At 35.1% G+C, this 20,302-nt stretch overlaps 3 protein-coding genes and 2 pseudogenes across 3 annotated transcripts; 4 read left to right on the forward strand and 1 right to left on the reverse strand.

Annotated features, from left to right (window-relative positions):
• The first annotated feature begins 266 nt into the window (after window positions 1-266).
• LOC106299051 (CLAVATA3/ESR (CLE)-related protein 17) lies at window positions 267-1,371 on the forward strand. The gene has a single exon (XM_013735184.1). It carries the CDS (start codon window positions 792-794, stop codon window positions 1,071-1,073), a length of 282 nt encoding a protein of 93 aa, XP_013590638.1. The 5' UTR covers window positions 267-791; the 3' UTR covers window positions 1,074-1,371.
• A 3,496-nt stretch (window positions 1,372-4,867) lies between these two features.
• On the forward strand, window positions 4,868-7,029 carry LOC106296592. The gene is made up of 6 exons (XM_013732763.1): window positions 4,868-5,041; window positions 5,519-5,787; window positions 5,907-5,962; window positions 6,062-6,140; window positions 6,239-6,377; window positions 6,453-7,029. The coding sequence occupies exons 2-6, from the start codon at window positions 5,633-5,635 to the stop codon at window positions 6,756-6,758; spliced, it is 735 nt and encodes a 244-aa protein (XP_013588217.1). The 5' UTR covers window positions 4,868-5,041; window positions 5,519-5,632; the 3' UTR covers window positions 6,759-7,029.
• A 1,031-nt stretch (window positions 7,030-8,060) lies between these two features.
• On the reverse strand, window positions 8,061-9,408 carry LOC106298098 (annotated as a pseudogene).
• Window positions 9,409-11,235: 1,827 nt separating this feature from the next.
• Window positions 11,236-11,946, forward strand: LOC106298099 (annotated as a pseudogene).
• A 2,850-nt stretch (window positions 11,947-14,796) lies between these two features.
• Window positions 14,797-17,361, forward strand: LOC106298872 (homeobox-leucine zipper protein ATHB-X-like). The gene is made up of 4 exons (XM_013735003.1): window positions 14,797-15,077; window positions 15,180-15,382; window positions 15,548-15,627; window positions 16,915-17,361. Exons 1-4 carry the CDS (start codon window positions 14,993-14,995, stop codon window positions 17,174-17,176), a joined length of 630 nt encoding a protein of 209 aa, XP_013590457.1. The 5' UTR covers window positions 14,797-14,992; the 3' UTR covers window positions 17,177-17,361.
• The last annotated feature ends 2,941 nt before the right edge of the window (window positions 17,362-20,302 follow it).

A 20,302-nucleotide genomic window follows, 5' to 3' on the forward strand; every position in this document is an offset into this window, starting at 1 on the left:
TTTAGGGTTTAGGATTTAGGATTTAGGGTTTATGGATTAGGATTTAGGGTTTATGTTTTGACGACGTTAAAAAGATTTTTTAATTTTTTTTCCTGTAGCTGCTATTTTTTTTTTACTTTTTTATTTTAAAAACATAATTTAATTTGATAATATTTTGTTTCATTTTTTAAAAGATATCGAATTTGAAATAATGAAATCCTATTGGCTGGTGCAATCTAAGAAGTGAACGCAAGAATAACTCTTATAAATACAACCCATGCCTCCAAGAAACCCTAATTACAATTATTAGTACGTCAAAGTTCATTTTTATGAAATTAGCTATGTTTTGAAAGAAAAAGAAAATATAAAAAAATGAAGAAGAAACGGTAAAAAGAAGAGGGTGCTTTCGAAGACTCTTCCCTCGAATAAACGCATAGAAGTGACAGCCGTTATTAATACCGACTGTCGTACTTTCTTCCACAGACCTAACCACACACACAACACTCTCTCTCTCTTTGCTTACGACTTCCGAGACAAATAGAGAATTCTTGTAAAAGCTTTTACCTTTTAGAGGAAAGAACAGTGCAGATCTTAGAAGGATCCGAAGACCCACCACGAAAATAAACCAAACTATAACCAAGTCAAAGTCTTATATTTACCCACAGGACAAAAAGTTGAATTCCAAGAACCATTTTTATTCTAGCTTCTCTCATCTGTCTTTGCTTTGGAAGAAGTCTCCAGCTTCATTTGACTTCAACTGTTCCAGGTTATTTGTTTGTTTTCGTGTTCTTCTGTTTTGTGGCTTCTCTGAGATGACTCACGTGTTGGTACGAAGAGAGAGACACGGAAGCAAAAATAGAAGATGGGACATGACCATCAAATATTTCTTCTTCTTCTTAGTTGTCATGTTTCAGATATGCTTGTCCTCATCATCAGCTTCTGTTGATTCTCGTCGTCACTTCGTCTCGTCGCCGCCGAGAAAGACTCTGGTGTATGCAGCGGCGCCGTTTCGTTGGGATTTGAATATAGAAGATAACATTTATGGAGACGACAAGAGAGTAGTTCACACCGGTCCCAATCCTCTCCACAACTAACTTTTACGTGTTGCTATTATTATCCATTACCCTCCCATACCCACCCTACGAAGGCTACAAGCAAGACGCAAACGTGAAACACTAATCGCGATGCAGAGGTACCCTTAGTGTAAAATCAAGAATGTCATAGATTTTGTAAGGTAGAGTCCTCTTTTTGTATCTCATGGAGCATATAAACATTTTAGCTTTTTGTGTAGGGCTTAGTTCGGGTATGTGGAACTATATAATATTAGTATTAAGAGTTTAAACTTTAAAGGTTACTCACCACTTATTCCTTAGATTTCATTTTCCCTTGAAATGTTAGTAAAATATGGTGTTTTTAGTTTGTTTTCTTATAAAGGAGATTAAATTATCATATGATCTACATATATAAAGAAAACAATTGAATTGGTTAAGTACTAACCAGCGGGTATAATGTTGCTGTGTTTAATATAATCATCATAACACAATAAGTGTGTTATTCGTTATTTTGAGTTTTTAGCTTTTTAATAGCATCTCCAAAAATAAACTCTATTTTGAAATTTCTAAAATTCTATATTTGAAGTTTCAATGTGTTCTTCTCCGAAATTAAAACTTTAAACCTAACTTCAAAATTATTTATATTTTACGCTATAGTTCTTATATTTGTCACAGTTGATGTAAATTCATAAAAATTCTATAAATAACTAGTACATATATATTAATATTGCAGAAATATTAATTAAAAATCTTACACTAAAATATAAAATTATAAATAAAAGTACATAATTAAATATTAAACTGCAAGCAAATACTATATTATTCCATAAAATTATTTCCGTAGTGCTCTCATATATGATCAACTAGTGCATTTCGAATTAAGAAATAATTCTTTTTATTTTTTATTTGTAGATTACGAGCCAAAAATTGTTGAAATCGGATATCCTCATAATATGGCCGCTGATAGTTTGATATCATCAAACGAAAAAATCATTGATCTTATAAACGAAAGTACAACAAGCATGGAAAAAAGTCGCCAGATGATTGAATTGCGACTGCAAAATGAAGCAAAAAAGTTAGATTTTAAAGAAGTAAAAGAGGAAAATAAAATATTGCTAAAAAACTTAGCTTCTATCGATGATGTTAATATTCGTGAATACATTCGATCTGAACAAGAAAGAATCGTACGAAAAAGGCGTCAAGAGCAACAGCAACAATCATCTTCGGTTACACAAAATTTGTTTGGACAATATTTTAGAGATTTGGGAGGTTCTGGAGCAAATTTACCAGACTATTAGTGTTGTTATAATATTTAAATTTGAGTAATAATTATGTCTTCATGTGTCTTTTTAATAAGTTATTATGGGTTTTTGTAATATTCTTGTTGTTTAATTCTAGTTTTAAAATATTATAAATCTTGTTTTAAAATTTTTATTTAATTTCATGTGTAAAACTTAAATTTATAAAACAAATTTGAAATATTTATGGGATATGAAAGTTTTAAGGATTAAAACAATAAACAAAAAAATATTTAAGAATTATAAATATGATATATAATTGTAAGGACCAAAATGTAAATAAAAAGATGAAACTTCAAATTTGAAATTTTGAAGAGTGAAACTCTATATTTGGAGTTATAAAATTTCCTCCTTGGACGTTCTAAGTCTCGTATTAATTTTTCACATCTGCCTTCATAAATCCTTTTTTATTCAACACCTACCCCCTAGCTAGCAAATGAGTTAGTATGAATAATTATCTCTTATACAGTGATTAGATCAAGCAACTGCTCATCATGACTATTCATTTGACAAATCTGCAAAGCGACCGAAAGATCCTCCATCTCAAGCTTCGTTACCACTATTATGTTCAACTAGAAAACTCAACAATACATATGTATATCAAAGTAGTTTTTTGTATGGAAAATGTTTAATTTGAAATCTTCATACAAACCATTTACAAACTAGGTCTCGAGGAACATTGCCACCATAGAACGTGATACTAAGGAACAAAAACTGGACCTATCTAACGGTTCAAATGCGATAGTATAATTGGATTATAGTCATTATTCTTTTGATATCAACTAAAGTTTTAACCATATATATAAAATATTCGTACAGATTAAATGTGAGTTTTACTACCCACGCTGATTAAAAAGAAAAGGAAAAAGAAGCGAAACCTCTTCCAGAAATGTTCACGTTCAGTGAAAAAAGAATGTGAAAAAAAGTTAATACATGATCAAAGAAATAGTTTATGACTTTATTCATAGCATCCATAATTTCTCTCTGACTAGATTCTATTTGAACTATTTTAAAATTTTGTCGCATCATTCATTAGTATTATACTATTATACTATTATCTACTAGCATTTTCTTCTACAGGTTTAACATTTATGTCTAGTAAATGGAGAAAATAGCGGGATTGAATGACACCAGGGTAATATCAATTAATATGTATAAATCATACGTATGGAGAAGAGAAATGGTCAGGCCATGGCTGTGAGTCTGTGACACTGTCCTTCTTCTTAATTGCTTTCTGCATCTTTTCCTTACCGTTCCCCTCTTCATACGCAGTCACGTCAATAAATGTTCATAATCGTTTTTTTTTCTTCTAGATTTGGCACCGCTAGATCAATCTCATAAGTCATAAGTGTTCAAAACTCCTTGCCAAACAAAACTTTGCAAAGTCCACAACAGTAATCACTCATGCCGAAGTCCAAGACCAAGTAGCCTACACACAACTATAACGATCTTCTTAACATTTTACCCAAAAAAAACTATAACGATCGAAGGAAATTAACCCTAGAGGCCATCACTTGGGTTATCGTAGTTTTGTTACGGTGTGTGTTTTTGTTAAAAATGAATCAGTGACATTCTATATATGATTTAAGCCAAAAAAGTCATTCAATATATGAAACGCATGCAATGATTAAGATAAAAAAATCAAATGTCATCTCAAGAAAAGGGCAAGACAAAATCGGTTAAAGAGTTTCAGAAAGAAATAACACATCGTGAGCCGACATAATGAAGATTGAAAACATGACGGAAACTTGAATTTTTAAGACCGGGTTTGTTTTGTCAACCAACGGAGACCCAATAACGTTAGAAACTCATAGGGAATTGTGTAAACGAGATTAAAATATTTTGTTACATTTAATTCTTGACTATAAACACACTCGTATAAATGTATTATTGAGACATATAACGGTCTTAATTACGACGCTACCTTTATAGAAGTCCCAAAGATTCTCTAGCTATAAGTATCGGTCAAAGATATTCGTTCATAATGCCCCATTCGTTAAACCTAAGTAGGAGTAATTAATTTCATAAGAATGTGTGTTCTTGTTAATTTCGGCACACAAGTAGCTAGGTCCCCAGCTCTGTTTCTTAATTGGGCGTAGAATTAATAAATATAGATACTAATTTTTTAAAATAAATATACTAATTAATTTCATCCGGTATAGTACTACTATCAAACTTCTTCCGGTGTAGTATAATTGTTTTTGTAATTTTGTAGATACGTCGGAAAGTTCTTACACAACATCTATATGCGTTTATCCTATATTATTTGAACTCTAACTAAACAAAAAAAAACATTTATAATACATAAATTTGCATGTAAAAACATATATATTTTCACCATATAACTTTTCTATGATAATTGCACAGAGTTATCATATTTGATTGTATGTTGCACGTAGAATACATGAATGTAAAATACAATTCGCCTCAGCCCAGTAGAGCAGCAACACTAAGCCCAGCCCATGTTCGACCCAATAATATCTCAAGACTATAAATTGGAACGAATTAAACCGGGATCCGGTACGAGAACCAGCCGACTGTTATATGATTTGAGGGAAAGAGGAAGAGAATATGCCCTTTGGAGTCAAAGAAGAAGATTCGTGACTCATCTCTCTCTCGCTGTCACCTTCCTCCCAGCTTTTCTCTCTGTTACAACAACTATCATCCGCGTTTTGTTTTTTGTTTTTTTGTTTTGAGGATACGATCGCAAAGGTTTGTTTCTCTGCTCTCAAAATCTATCGCTTGTTCCTCTCTAGCTGAGCTGAATCTGTCTTGTATTGCTGACTCTATATCGGACTTTGCGTCGTCTCTTTTTTTTCTCCGGGAACAGTTGTATAATCGAACTTGCTCGATTCGTATTGATTTGGAGATTAATTTGTCATAGATGATTTCGATTTTGAATCTGTGCATGCTTTACTGATCAATTTTCGATGAATCCAAATCCATAATCCATGAACTACTGAACTTGTTAGCTGAAAAAAGCTGGTGACAATTGAGTATTCTAAATTTAGGTGGCAAAAACCTAATTTCTATCTGGCAAAATACAGTTTCAAGATTAACAGATCAACCAACAATCTGTTAATCTTGTTGATTCAGTGATGAATGTGTTTGATTCCAATCAATTTTCAATTTACCTAAAAAACGAATGTGTTTTTTTCTCTTTTTTTTTTGGGTTCTTGTGGTGATCAGAGCAGCAGCCAACAGCTGAATCCAGCGGTAGCAACAAGCCAAGGCTAGACCAGCAAGTTGTTTTTGCTGGCTAGCAGAGATTTTTTGTGTTGTGATCTTGAATTTTTTTTCCACATGAGCCCTCAAAGCGTATCCAAGACTAGCAAATCCCTTGAGGGTCTCCATGGGGTTCATGTGGTGTCCCATTCGCCTTTCGCATTCGAGGGTATCAGCCAAGTATCTAGCTTTCAATCCTCAGATGCAAGAACAAAGCAGAGTCTATTCATTGAGTAAGTTTATCGGCTAAATAATAAATCGTTAACATATTGAGATGTTAAGGAAATGTTTGTTCACTGTGTCCGAGGTTAGATGTTTGATTCCTTTGCTCTTATTATTTTATCTTCTGCAGACGTGTCTGGCAACAAAGACCACCATGCCTGAGACCTATCCACTGCTGCATCCACGGTATCTTTTCATCTTTTTCTTTCCTTTCCCTCTGCAGACCAATAAGTTGTATCCACCTTTTCATATTCAATCCATGTGTGTTTTATAACCCATTGACAGGTGATCAGAGTCTCTTAGAAACAGCTGCTAATGTGATCACATCGCTTCCTTTCATTTTCCTCGGTATGCAGACCCCAAGGTAAATCATTCTTTCTTGTTCCATATAATTTCAGATCAAAGAAATCGTATACTATTCCTGTAAAAGTAACCAATATGGAGAAAAATTGCGATATATAGGAAAAACCTGAACATGAAGGTGTATGCAAACTCCTTAATCGGAGTTGGAGTCGCGTCGAGTTTGTATCATTCTTCGAGAGGGAAGTTGAGGAAGTATCTGCGTTGGGCTGATTACACAATGATAGCCACAGCCACAGTAGTAAGTCTTTCACTTCTTTACGAACATACATGGATGGTACACAGCTTACATGACTGTAACCTTTATATTGTGAAGTGTCTATCAAGGGCTCTTAGGGAAGAGAATCCAAAGTTCTTGATGGCTGCATCAGCTTTGGCTCTACCCTTCCAGCCTCTCGTGGTTTCAGCTGTTCACACCGGAATGATGGAGGTAGCATTTGCGAAAAGAGCCTTAAAGGATCCAGATTTGAAAACGGCTCATAACGTACACAAGATGTCTACATTGTTGGGTGGGGCTTTGTTCATAGCTGACGATCTTTTCCCTGAAACACCATTCATTCACGCCGGTTGGCATCTCGCTGCAGCCATTGGCGTTGGGACTTGCAATAAGCTTCTTCAGTAGTTCCACAATACCAAATATATATTGAGTAGTTGTGGAACTACTGCCACATTCTTGGTTCAGAGAAACCACGGTTTCACTGAGCTCATTAATCAGCCGACATAGCTAAGTTACCTTTGTAGTGATCTTATCTTCAATGTATATGTATGGAACCAAAACAAGTGCTTGTAATCTTTAGAGAGCCAGTACTTTTGTTTTCTTTCTTGGATACATTGAAAGTAGCTTGTAATTTTTAGAGAACCAGTACATTACATGTGCGTCTCTGTCTTAGATCTTTCAACGAGCATAAACAATAGTACAATTGAATCAATAAGAGCTGGATCCATGAAAGAGTATTAAGCTTAGATACCAAATGGAAACGTTCCATCTTACAAACGCTAAGCATAGAAATGGAAAGAGGAGAACTCAATACTACTGAAATCAGTTCTGACTAGGCTAGTTTAGGAAGTACGAAGATGTGTTTCCCTGGGCATATTGTCTTGAAAAAAGCAAAACCAAACTAAAATTTACAAAAACTTGAACGGTTCTATTTTTTCTAAACCCGAAAAATCGAAACCTAGTCGAAAATTGAATGGCTGAAACCTAAAATACTAATTTACAAAACCGAATTTAAAAAAATACTCAAATATTTTTCAGTTTTAGGTTAACTTGGGTTTTGTTTTTTATCGGTTTTGGTTTTGAACGCAAACCAAACTGAATTATATTGTAATTTGGTTATGTTTTGGATTTCATAAAATAGAAAGCTAATCCGAATCCCCCTAGATCCGAACCGATCTGATCTGAATTAAAAAAAAAACAGTTCTTAGACCCTAACCACTTTCTATGCATTTCGATTGACTACTCTACTTTTTTCCTTGTTTGAATGAGTAAAAAAAAAAACTCAAAACTAATAAATTTTTTTTTAATTTACAGTGTATTTGGAAGACTCAAAACCTAGGAGTGTGGGTAGTAATAAAAGGAGTCTAACAAAAGTTAAGTTATCATTTTAAAATTCACATAAATGATGGAGAATGGATACACACCCAGTTAAATTTCTAAATATGATTGGTCAGTACGCTGTAGGATTTAGGATATGACAATGAAAACAAAAGAGGTTAAACACAAAAGCATAAACACAAGATAGACAATGAAAGCATAGGGGGTAATGTCAAAAACACAAGAGCTTAAACATAAGCATAAAATAATAGTCTTAGAAAACAAGTGTGACAAAGAAGAGCTCGATAAAACAGTCTTGAGACAAAAGATAGAAGAGATTTTACAACCAAGATAAAACAAAAGTAAAGACCTCCCTCCACAGCTCAGACTAACTTCCTCAATTTAACCTGTAAAATTGTGAAAATCAAACATTCTGTTTCTGTAAGAATAGGTACTAGTTGTGTATAACGGCAATTCTCAAACTGAATCTTATAATAAAAACTTACACTTGATCTCTGAGCAGGTAGGGAGACATGTGTTTACTTTTGTGAAGGCGAGACATGCGTTTCAAGAGGATGCTTGACTTGCACTAAGCTTGGACGATAAGAGCAAACAAGTGGGGGACGAGCTGCTTTACGGTGTTGGTGTTCGAGTATGAGAGCTTCTCCGAGGTTGACGGAGGTTTTGAAGTAGCCGTCTTGTCCAAACACAAAAGCCTTGTGAGCAGTCTTGGTTCTGTTTAGTCCAAACAGTTCAAACAAGACAGCAAATTTGTTTTCCTCATCGACAAAGAAGCTCCCACCAGAAAGTGAGGAATAGAGCTTAAAACCGTTGCTCGAGAAGGGCCCCGGTTCCATTCGCAAAAATCTGCTCCAGGACGCACGGTTGGGCTCGACAGTAAGGGTAACCCAAATCTCAAAAAAGCCAGATTCAAAACCACCAAACAGGACCGCAAGCTGCTCATCATCACCTCCTCTAAGGAAGCTTGAGAGGGTCACAAGGTCATCATTGAAACCATCGAAAGAGTCAAAAGGAAGAGGCAGGCGCGGTCCAAACCTCTCTTTGGTAAAATCAAAACAGAGTAAGAAAACTTCCTCTCTGGATCCAAAAGCATATCTACCATGGTTTTTTATATCACGATGAGCAAAAAAGTAGGTGTTTCCCTTGATAGACACGCCTAGCTGATGTGTATCTATCGACCCCTCGGGATTCACCTCCTCGAGGACCCTCCATGAATTAGACCTAATTTCATATATTTCGAACCCCACCTCGATTTTGTTCATGTTTTTAATGAAATTATTCACAAACCTCAAGATTTTGTGGTTGCGCGATCGCGTGCCTGTCTGTTATGTGGAAACTTTCTCTCGGTCCGATCCACCTTGTTTGACACAGGTAAGGGTTCCACAACACCAGCTCCGAGTTGTCCTTACCCACGCATAACACCAACCCATCGCAGTGATATAGCTTTGATACCTCCAGTTCATTAAGCAAATCTACCTGCTTTACAGCTACATCAACAAATTCTTCTTTGGAACCTCAGAGAGTAGACCTTGCCATTCATCGTCAGAAACTGTTGCTGCGGCCCTGCTGCTGCTGCTGCTTTACCCAAAACCACCCAGCTTTTGGTTATAGCGTCCCATGTTTTGCAAGTAGATCGAACCGCCTTCAGTGATGTTATCGGAACCCTCGTCAGTATCTTCTCCCCAACCAATTCCTGCGGAAGATCGCTCATCATCATCCCTCCAACTCTTCCCGCAATTGAAAAAATAGGGGTTTCCTCTCTCTCTACGCGTGTCTTGTATATTTATACATTACTCCGGTAGCGTGCGTAGCACGTATCAAATCTTTTTAAAAAAAATTATTTTATCATAGATTTGTATTTCAATAATTCGTAATTTAAATTTAAATAACTCGTAACACCTATTCTAAGCGGAAAAAATGGTCCATGTACAACTTTTTATTATCCGATTAGTACGATATTGTCTATTTGGGCCTAAGAAACCAATTCGCATGAGATTTATTTTTGGACTTATTCCCAGAAGGTCTCGTACTAATTAGATAATAAAGAGTTGTACATGATCATATCTTGAGTTGTTAAAACATGTAAACTCCTATTAAAATGATATACAAACATTTGTTATCATGAATTAAAATTAAACTGGCTAACTCTGTATACCAGCCATAGCCATTGATTAAAATAGAACAGAGTTTTATTCTAAACAAAAGAGGGTTATGCCTTGGTCCTGGATTTAATATTCCTAATGATCCAGATCAAAAGAATTTCGTAACAATAAATTCAAACCAAAACTTTTAATAAAAACTCAAACCAGATTTGTTAACCAAAAAAGAAAAAAAAATAACCTACAAACTTGTAAAAACCGTCTCATCAAACCCTTGCTTTAAAGCCCGATCCCAAATCCGAACCTATCTCCTCCAATCACCCGGTTTTCTCTACTTGTCACACACCACAAGCAAACCTTCATCCATAGAAAAGGATATGAGGCTCAAGCAATTTGATTACTCTGTGAAAACGAGCATTTCCCTAATGATTCAGATCAAAAGAATTTGGTAACGATAAAATCAAACAAATTTTTTTATTAAAAACGCAAACCATTTTTGTTAACCAAAAAACGAAAGAAAATAATTTACAAGCTTATAAAAACCATCTCATCAAACCTTTGCTTTAAAACCCGATCCCAAATCAACCAATATTCAATCATCCGATGTTCTCCACTTGTCACACTTCTCCACTTGTCACACGCCACAAGCAAACCTTCATCCATAGAAAAGGATACGAGGCTCGAGCAATTTCTCTCTAAATATTCAATAAAATTGTAAAAATTAATATACATATATATTATAAATATAACATATCTTTATTATTCATAAATAAGATAATTGTATATTATATACTAATTTTATATAATAGTTTTATATATAAATCATTTACTGCTAAACTAATCACTTTATTAATTTCGTTTATGAGAACATACTGCTTCCGTAGACAACCATGCCTAAGACCAGGGGCGGATGTACGTTGAAGGTGGAGGGGGCAGATGCCCCCCATGAAACAACTACACCTAATGTAAATTGTTAAGGCAATTTAATATTTTTCCCATTTATTGTAATTATTTTGCCCCAATCACTTTTTCTTTCGTTCACTGTTTTAGTTAATTTAATTATTTTTACGTACAATTGGGTTTGTCCGTTAAATACAATGGCTAATAAATCTTTTTTTTTCATTGTTTACTAATATCACTCAATAGACATGCATTTTTGCTTAATTTCTTTTAAAGTTTAAATTATATTCAGTTTAATAAGAATTGTTTTAATTTTATTTTATATGATATTATGAATAATGACTACAGATTAATTTTTTTTGAACATAAGCTATAGCTTCATTTTCACAGGTCATGTCTGTCTAAATATTTTACGGTAAATATTTTAAGTAAACTTTCAACAAATTTTCAATAGAATTTATATAACATGCTATATTTTTTTGGGATAATTTTTTGGATAGTTTGAATAAAATTATGTTTTATATTTTGCCCCCGGTGAAATTTTTTTCTGGCTCCGCCACTGCCTAAGACCTATCCACTGCTGCATCCAAGGTATCTTTTTTCTTTCTTTTTGAAGATTGATATTCAATCCATGTGTGTTAACACATTGACAGGTGATCAGAGTCTATTAGAAACAGCTGCTAATGTGATCATATCGCTCCCTTTCATTTTCCTCGGTATGCAAACCCCAAGGTAATCGTCCTTTCTTGTTTCATCTGATTTCAAATCAAAGAGTCCTAACCAAATATGTGATATATAGGAAAAACCTGAACATGAAGGTGTATGCAAACTCCTTGATCGGAGTCGGAATCGCCTCGAGTTTGTATCATTCTTCGAGAGAGAAGTTGAGGAAGTACCTGCGATGGGCTGATTACACAATGATAGCCTCAGCGACAGTAGTAAGTCGTTTACTTCTTTACGCATTGAACATACATCGATAGTATAGTTTACATGACTGTTAACTATTATATTGTGCAGTGTCTATCAAGGGCTCTTAGAGAGGAGAATCCAAAGTTCTTGATGGCTGCATCAGCTTTGGCTCTACCCTTCCAGCCTCTCTTGGTTCAGCTGTTCACACCGGAATGATGGAGGTAGTATTTGCGAAAAGAGCCTTAAAGGATCCAGATTTGAAAACTGCTCATAACGTACATGCCCGGTCCGGCACCATGTGGTGCCTAAAGCCCAAAAAATTTATACCCATCCAGGAGCGGATCTAGACAACATATTTATATGGGGCACAAATAAATAATATAGCAAAAATGAAAATAAAACATAACAAAATTATAGTTATGCAATTTTTATTCAAAAAGAAAACTCAAACTTGTATTTTTTTTTTTTTTGAATTCTGAGCCTTGGAAAAGTAACTAATAAAAAACAATTCGAATTTTTTTGTATAAAATCAGATTCTAAAATGTTTGATAAATTAATAACTGATAAATCATTGAAAATAAATTTTTTACTAAAAGAAATAAATATATATATGGCTACAGGAAAAAAATGATAGTAGAAAAGAACATGGGGTTTCGGTGCTAAAAAAAAAAGAACATGGAGAATACGAGATGGTGAGTGGGAGAATAACACTTATCCAATGGGACTATCGATTCAACAAGTCACCAATTAACCTAAGGACCGACCGACTAATCACTTATAACTTTCCTATAGTCAGTATGTGGCACATGTCCCACCCTTCAACAACCTAGGTCCGCCCCTGTACCTATCAATAAAATACATAGCCTTTAAAAAATGTAAGAGAGTAGCATCGAAGTCACCACCTCCGTGACACAAGTTAAAGCACCAACCACTACACCACTGTTGTTTTTAGCAAACAGGCTACCCCTAAAATATATAACATAATTTTGGCGCCTAAAGCAAGGGCTTTACCCGCTTTAGCCCAGGGCCGGCCCTGATAACGTACACAAGATGTCTAGATTGTTGGTCGGTTGGCATCTCGCTGCAGCCATTGGCGTTGGGACTTGCAATAAGCTTCTTCAGTAGTTCCACGATACCAAATATATATGTTAGATTCGGGTTTAATTATGGGCTTCCAACTTAAAATCAATTGGTGATTAGTTGATTGACCCTAACCATTTATATATTAATTAATGTTCTTTAGAATTCCCGATGTGGGATATATATCCCTAATACCTCTCCTCGAGATGATAGCTCTTATCGGCCAGAAATCTCGGAACTTTAGGACATTTATACTCGGTCAAGCGAGTTTAACACAACCTTTATACCCGGTTGGAAGGGTTAATCGCGACTTTTATACCCGGTCAGAAGAGTTAATTTTAATTTTATTCATGAGTTTAGGATATTTAGGATCTGGGTTCTGATACCATGTTAGATTCAGGTTTAATTATGGACTTCCAACTTTAAAACCAATTGGTGATTAGTGGATTGACCCTAACCCTTTATATATTACTTAATGTCACGTGTAGCTGTGGAGCTGTGGAACTACTGCCATATTCTTGGTTCAGGGAAACCACTGTTTCACTGAACTCATTAATCAGCCGACATAACTAGTTACCTTTGTGTCTTCCTATCTTCAATATATGGAACCAAAACAAGTCGCTTGTAATCTTTAGAGAACCAATACTTTTGCGTCTCTGTATTAGATCTTTCAACGAGCATAAACAATAGTACATGTGAATCAGTAAGAGTTTGGTCCATAAAAGAGTATTAGGCTTTGATACTAAAGGGGATTGTTCCATCTTACAGATGCTAAGCATAGAAATAGGAAGAAGAGTAATCAATACTACTCAAATCAGTTCTGAAGCTAGAGCTAATGTTAGTTTAGGAAATTTGTTTCCCTTGTATACTTGTCACTTGCATACCAATTATCTTAACCAGGATGAAATAAATAATCTGATAGAACCGGAGGGAAATAGTAAACCGAACCAAGTTCGGTTAAATAAAACAAAAACAGTTAATGGGTCCCAGTGTAACTCCACTTTGATTGCAAAAGCCGAAAGGCATGGATGTATTGGAAGAGTGGCCACCAATAAATATAGACATTTGGGAAATCTGGAGTCATGCATGCCAACTATAACTTGTTAATTATCGCACAATGCGTGGAGTATATATCTACCATTTGAAAAATTATATAAATCTCTAAAGCTAAGAATAAAACTTTATAATCTGTAAGACTAAAGTATGTATTTAGCTATAAAAAAAAAGTATTTAGTTATAGTAATATTATTGCATTGTATGCAGTTTTTTAAAGTGACTATCTTTAAATTTTATTCATTAAAAATATATGTTGAGGATAATATGTTTAATAATGAATATGATATTGTAATTGGTCAACTAGGGTCTTTAGCTTATTTCCCTAAAGTTAGCTAGACCTAATCTATTTTGTATAGATACTTTGCGAGACACATGAATAAACTCAGACGTCCAATCAGTGATACTTATGTAATATTTTTTTGTTAAATAATCAACTATATTCAACTATATATGTTTTATTTTTGCTTAAACTATTTTCAACTATGTTACACTATTTACCTTAATATAATTATATAAACTATAGTTTTCGGAACTTTCAAGAAAAATGTATTTATGTTTTAAATGGTACATGATTAGGTTTCAGATATTAAACATCATAGTACTACTTTTTATAATTAATACGGTATTAGTTAATTATACGTTCTACGACATTTATAACAAGATCTTTTAAGCTTAGACCATTCTCGTTTTTTTTCTAAGATTATTGTATTCGTAACGCTCAACGCAAAACAACACTTCGGCCACCCGTTACTGTCCCACCCAAGGCCATAATGAATTCAACAACTCGGAAATTAAAACTGGTAAAACACGTAATAATTGATCATACGAATATGATTTGACTTAGCAACCCTAGTCAAACCCATTTCTTCCGCCAATTACACGTAAATACACCTCTATTTAATTCAATTCCTTTAAAAATCTCATCTTACACTGCCATTTGTTTTTTCAGTAATTTTTGGTTCATTGACCAGCTTCGGACTTTTATCCTTTGTCGTGTTTTGGGACTTTCTTTGAAATTTGATAATTCTGTGAGGCTTAATTCCTTATTCCATATTCCACGCTTTATAACAAAAATTTTCTCCTTTGTCTGGCTTTTTCTCTTTTGTTCTTTCACATGTGTATATACACACAGACATACACACACTTACATTTCTAATATCATATAATACTTCAACTTTACCTTTTCTCTTCCAAAAAAAAACTATTTCTCTTCATCAGATTGTATTTGATCATTCCAGCTTTTCCTCATCCTCCTCTATGGCCGTCTCACCTAATTCAAGCTTCTTAGAATTAACAATATCAATCCCAAGCTTCTCTCCTTCTCCTTCACTCCCTTCATCTAGTAAGATCCAAAGATTAATTTTAAAATCATCTTTATATATGTATGATGTAGATTTTTAACAGTTATTCCAATGAAAAAGATCTAAATCATATGTTTTGGTAGGTGATCACATGGTGAGAGATTTGGACATAAATCAAACTCCAAAGATGGAAAAAGATCGTGAGTGGATCATGATCAGTGCAACACCGCATGTCAACGACGACGACGGCAACTCTGGTGGCCGACGGCGCAAAAAGCTCCGTCTAACCAAAGATCAATCGCATATTCTTGAAGAGAGTTTCATACAAAACCATACCTTAACCCATGTAAGTATATATATCATACAACTTTATGGTTCCGTATACGTTTTGTTTGCGTTGAGAGAAGGAGAAAGAGAGATGGAAAAAGAAAAGGAGAGAGAGAGAGAGTAATATTTTCATGATGATCAAGTCGGCTGATTATGTTTTGGTTGGATGATGATGAAACCACAGAAACAAAAACAAGAATTGGCTACTTTTCTGAAGCTTAGTCAAAGGCAAGTTGAGGTGTGGTTTCAAAATCGAAGAGCAAGGTACGTACTTGAATCTACCGCTTTCATATGTATTGCATCATTTGTTACGGTGAGGCGTGTTATGTGTAAGGGTTTTGTTGGAATTAGATTTTTTATGATTGCAGGATATATGTTAATTAATGAGAATGCGTTGACAGAATATTTATATATAAAGAGATCGTGTGAGATCGTTACTTAGATTCTCAAAATCATTCACCATATATACAATAATAGTTTTAGAAAAATCTAGTAAAGTGGAAATGATCTTTCTTTATCCAAGTGTTTAACGTTGATTCCCACATCTATAGTTATCACGCATTTTATGCGACACATGAAAAGCCCGTACTCTTATTTATGTGAGTACGTGTCTATATATAAATGTCCCGTGATTAAAAGTTAATATATAGAATCTAATAAATGCATCAACAAGAAAAAAAGCGTTAGGGGAACATAAGGGACAAAGTTCGAAACAATGCATGATGTGTTTTTTTTTTTCAGCCATCTTTGGCCAGTCTACAATTATGATGTTTGTTCATGTAGTATACATTTTTCTTTAATGAAACATAAACTTACACACTGTGCACATACATTTTTATCAATGTTTTTCTCTTTATGTCTATATACTCATGATATATATGCACATAAATGTGTTTGTATATATGTACATTTGTACATGAGTGCATGCATAGTATCCATGTTGCGTGGCTGTTTGTTTATGGAGTTCATAACCGGGCATGAATTGAATTTGATGGTTGCCGAGCACCAAAATGTTTCCATTTTCAGTTTCATAAAAATTGTCATGTTCTACCGTTATTCTCAATTAGTTTCATAAAAATATAACTAAAATTTTTTAACGTTTTTACTACAAAATATTTTTCTTCCCAAATATATATGTAAAATATCATTGCAGTAAAAACGTTGTTGTAGTTTTGAGTCTTGGTATAACTAAATTTTGGTAGTATGTGGAAAAGTATCAATATGAAGAACTTGTGAATTAGCAAAAGTAGGAATCATTTTCTAGAATAATATGATTTATGACGAGGTGATCTTACGTGTCAATCAGGCAATATAATCACTTATGACTTATATAGTATCACATGTGAACACATAGTTCACCAACATATAATTATAGAAAAGGTCGGTTGAATAGTCTCACACAAGTAATAAATTTTTTTTAACACCAACCTCGTTAAGAATGCATTAAAATATTTCAGCCTATGGATAAATATGGTTGTTACAGGATAATACCTAGAAACTATAAATGACGTAAGCAACTTTAAAAGTATGATCAAACAAATGTTTATATAGGAGTAAGCTCAAGCATACGGAGATGGAATGTGAGTACCTAAAGAAATTGTTTGGGTCACTGAAAGAGCAAAATCGACAGCTACAAAAAGAAGTTGAAGAACTGCGAGCTCTTAAGCCCGTATCGGCCTCGGTTTTAACCATGTGCCCTCGGTGTGAACGTGTGACCGTTGCAGCAGATAATGGCTCTAATGCCGTGGAGGAGGGAACAGCTCTGAGAAGCCAGTCACGAATGACAATTTCCTCTTCCTCTACCTTATGTTGACTGGCTCGGTCAAAAGTCAAAGATTGAAACGCCTGTTTAGGTGTAAAAAGTAAAGATTTGATGATGATTAGGAGGATCTTGTTCATAATTCTCTAATTATTTATTACACCAGTGAGCAAAGAAGAAGTTTATTTAATATTAGTTTTATAGCTTTTCATGTTTTTTTGTGTGAAACTTTTTGTGTTAACTTGTTATTTCAAAGATATATTATAATTACAATAATTGAAAATTGAAAATCCGTGCACTGTGCGAGAATATGAATCTAGTAATTGTTAATGAGAAAAAATAGATAGATTTAAACCAATACATCTTTCAGATTTAAAACCACATGATAAAGAAGATAAGTGTCGTGAAACTAGAAAATATAATCTATAGGAACTTTTTATATATAGGGAATTATACCGTTATAGAATAATGAAAAGACTAAAAAAAAATACAAATATGGAAAGATTACAAATCATAATCTAATAATGAAAAAGGCAAGATGCCGATTCCTTCCCTCTCTCTCCTCACGGTCGACTCTCTCTCTCTCTAGCATTGGGCCGGTTATGAACCGGGCCAGTTATGGCCATCCACAATATGATTTATAACACTCCCCCTTGGAAGCCATAACCATACAGGGATTGTAATACGCTTTAGATGTTGCTTCACTAAAACCTTACCAGGAAAACCCAATGGGACAAAACCATGGTGAAGAAAAAAGAGTACAACACGTTTTACTCCCCCTGTTCTGAACATCACTGAAGGTCTTTCAGTCTACGCATCCCTATCTGATGCGTGAGCTTCCTGAACGTCGAGGGAGGAAGAGACTTGGTAAATAGATCAGCTGAGTTGTCACTGGAACTCACTTGGACCTCGCCGGTTTTCTGTAGCTCATGCGTGAAGAAGAACTTAGGCAAGATGTGCTTCGTCCTGTCTCCTTTGATGTAGTTGTCCTTAAGCTGAGCAATGCATGCTGCATTGTCCTCATAAATCATGGTTGGTGCGTCCTTGCCTTTGGACATCCCACAACCAACTCGTACATGTTGGGTCATGGACCTCAACCAAACACACTCGTGGCTGGCCTCATGTTTAGCCAATATCTCCGAATGGTTTGAAGATGTGGCCGCGATCGTCTGCTTCATGGAACGCCATGATATGGCCGTTCCACCATGTGTGAAAACATAGCCTGTCTGTGGTCGAGCATTCTGTGGATCCGAAAGATAACCTGCATCAGCAAAGGCAACTAAACCTTCTTTGGTTTGGTTAGTATAGAATAAACCCAAGTCTTTCGTTCCTTGCATGTAACGAAGAACATGTTTAATCCCGTTCAAGTGCCTTTGGGTTTGACAAAAGCTTAATCTAGACAATAGATTCACGGCAAAACATATATCTGGTCGTGTGAGTAGCCAGATATATCAAAGCTCCTATGGTACTGAGATATGACACTTCAGGACCAAGGACATCTTTATCGTCCATCTTAGGACATAACGGATCAGTGTCCAGGCCGAGGGACCTCACGACCATGGGGCTCGGCAACGGGTGAGACTCGGCCATATTAAATCTCTTTAGTACCTTTTCTGTATATGCCATTTGATGCACAAGGATTCCATCTTTAATGTACTCAAGCTGTAATCCCAAACAGAATTTCGTTTTTCCTAGATCTTTCATCTCAAATTCTTTCTTAAGAAATTCAACTGTTTGGGAGATCTCTCCAGAGGTTCCTAAGATATTCAAATCATCAACATACACTGCTATGATTACAAAGCCCTGGCCGAATTTCTTTAAAGATACAAGGGCTGATCGGATCATTATTATATCCCTCTTTCACTAAGTACTCACTTAGTCTATTGTACCACATTCGGCCTGATTGTTTCAATCCATAAAGTGATTTATTCAACTTTATACAGTGTTGTTCTCGAGTACTCGATTTGTTTTTCAAATATATACCCTCTGGTACTTTCATATAAATCTCATTATCCAGTGGCCCATATAAGTATGCAGTTACAATATCCATTAACCGCTCTCTTATAGCCAGACTTATCAGGAATCTAAAAGTAGTAGCATCCACCACAGGGGAGTATGTCTCCTCATAATCGATTCCTGGTCTCTGTGAGAATCCTTGTGCAACAAGTGCTTTATATTTTATATCTAACGACATTACCATGTTCGTTTCTCTTTCTCACAAAGACCCACTTATGGCCGACTGGTTTTAACATCATAAGGTGTCCGGATTATTGGTCCAAAGACATCTCTCTTCTTTATAGAGTTTAACTCCACGTTTATAGCTTCTTTCCATTTGATCCAATCTGATCGTTGAGTGCTCTCATAAATAGACGTGGGTTCATGATCCTCATTCAAATCCATAAGTTCAAGTGCTACTTTGTATGCAAATATATCATCAATGTCGACATTCTATCTGTTCTATTGTATCCCAGATAAGACATAGTTTATTGAGATCTCATTATTATCAGGACCTTCAGTACCTTGAATCTTGGCGTCCCAAGAATCAGTATTAGATACATCAGGGCCGGCCGCATCTAAGCATTCATGATCGGCCGCGATCGCTATTAGGGTTTTGGGATTGACCGTGGTTAAGTCTCGGGATTTAGGAACGGTCGCGGTAGTGTCTAGGGTTTCAACAACCTCGGTTTCATTCTCTGCACCTTTCTTAGTTTTCCGAGGGTTCTTATCTTTGGAACCTATTGGTCTACCACGTTTCAAACGTTGTCTAGACTATGTAGCAACTTGCTTGTGTCCCTCTTGAACATCAATTCTGATTGGTGCATTAGCAGCTGGTATATATGACTTAGTCACTCTTTTCGAGTCAGCAAAGGAATTTAGCAATTGATTAACTAGCTTTTGTAAATGTATAATCTTTTGGACTTCTAAATCACACTCTTGAGTCTGAGGATCTTGCCAAGATAAGGATGTTTGATTCCATGTAATCTTTTTTTTACCAGCTTATTGCTATCCCCCCTAATGTTGGATGTTCAGATTCATCAAAGTGATAATCCGCATACATGAGCTTAAATAAATCACTCGTAGTTGACTCAAAGTATTTTATAATCGTGGGAGAATCATATCCAACATATATCCCCATCCTCCGTTGAGGTCCCATCTTTGTTCTCTGTGGTGGTGCAATTG

The sequence above is a fragment of the Brassica oleracea genome, chromosome C6, assembly GCF_000695525.1.
Source record: "Brassica oleracea var. oleracea cultivar TO1000 chromosome C6, BOL, whole genome shotgun sequence".
Taxonomy (NCBI): domain Eukaryota; kingdom Viridiplantae; phylum Streptophyta; class Magnoliopsida; order Brassicales; family Brassicaceae; genus Brassica; species Brassica oleracea.

What these genes read in the sequence shown, in the direction of transcription:
- LOC106296592 (XM_013732763.1), top strand. Translation starts at nt 5,633, where the DNA reads ATGAGCCCTCAAAGCGTATCCAAGACTAGCAAATCCCTTGAGGGTCTC. An exon ending in AAGCAGAGTCTATTCATTGA is followed by an intron (nt 5,788 to 5,906) that starts GTAAGTTTATCG and finishes TATCTTCTGCAG; the next exon opens with ACGTGTCTGGCAACAAAGAC. An exon ending in TATCCACTGCTGCATCCACG is followed by an intron (nt 5,963 to 6,061) that starts GTATCTTTTCAT and finishes ACCCATTGACAG; the next exon opens with GTGATCAGAGTCTCTTAGAA.
- LOC106298872 (XM_013735003.1), top strand. Translation starts at nt 14,993, where the DNA reads ATGGCCGTCTCACCTAATTCAAGCTTCTTAGAATTAACAATATCAATC. An exon ending in TCCTTCACTCCCTTCATCTA is followed by an intron (nt 15,078 to 15,179) that starts GTAAGATCCAAA and finishes ATGTTTTGGTAG; the next exon opens with GTGATCACATGGTGAGAGAT. An exon ending in TTTCAAAATCGAAGAGCAAG is followed by an intron (nt 15,628 to 16,914) that starts GTACGTACTTGA and finishes ATGTTTATATAG; the next exon opens with GAGTAAGCTCAAGCATACGG.
- LOC106299051 (XM_013735184.1), top strand. Translation starts at nt 792, where the DNA reads ATGACTCACGTGTTGGTACGAAGAGAGAGACACGGAAGCAAAAATAGA.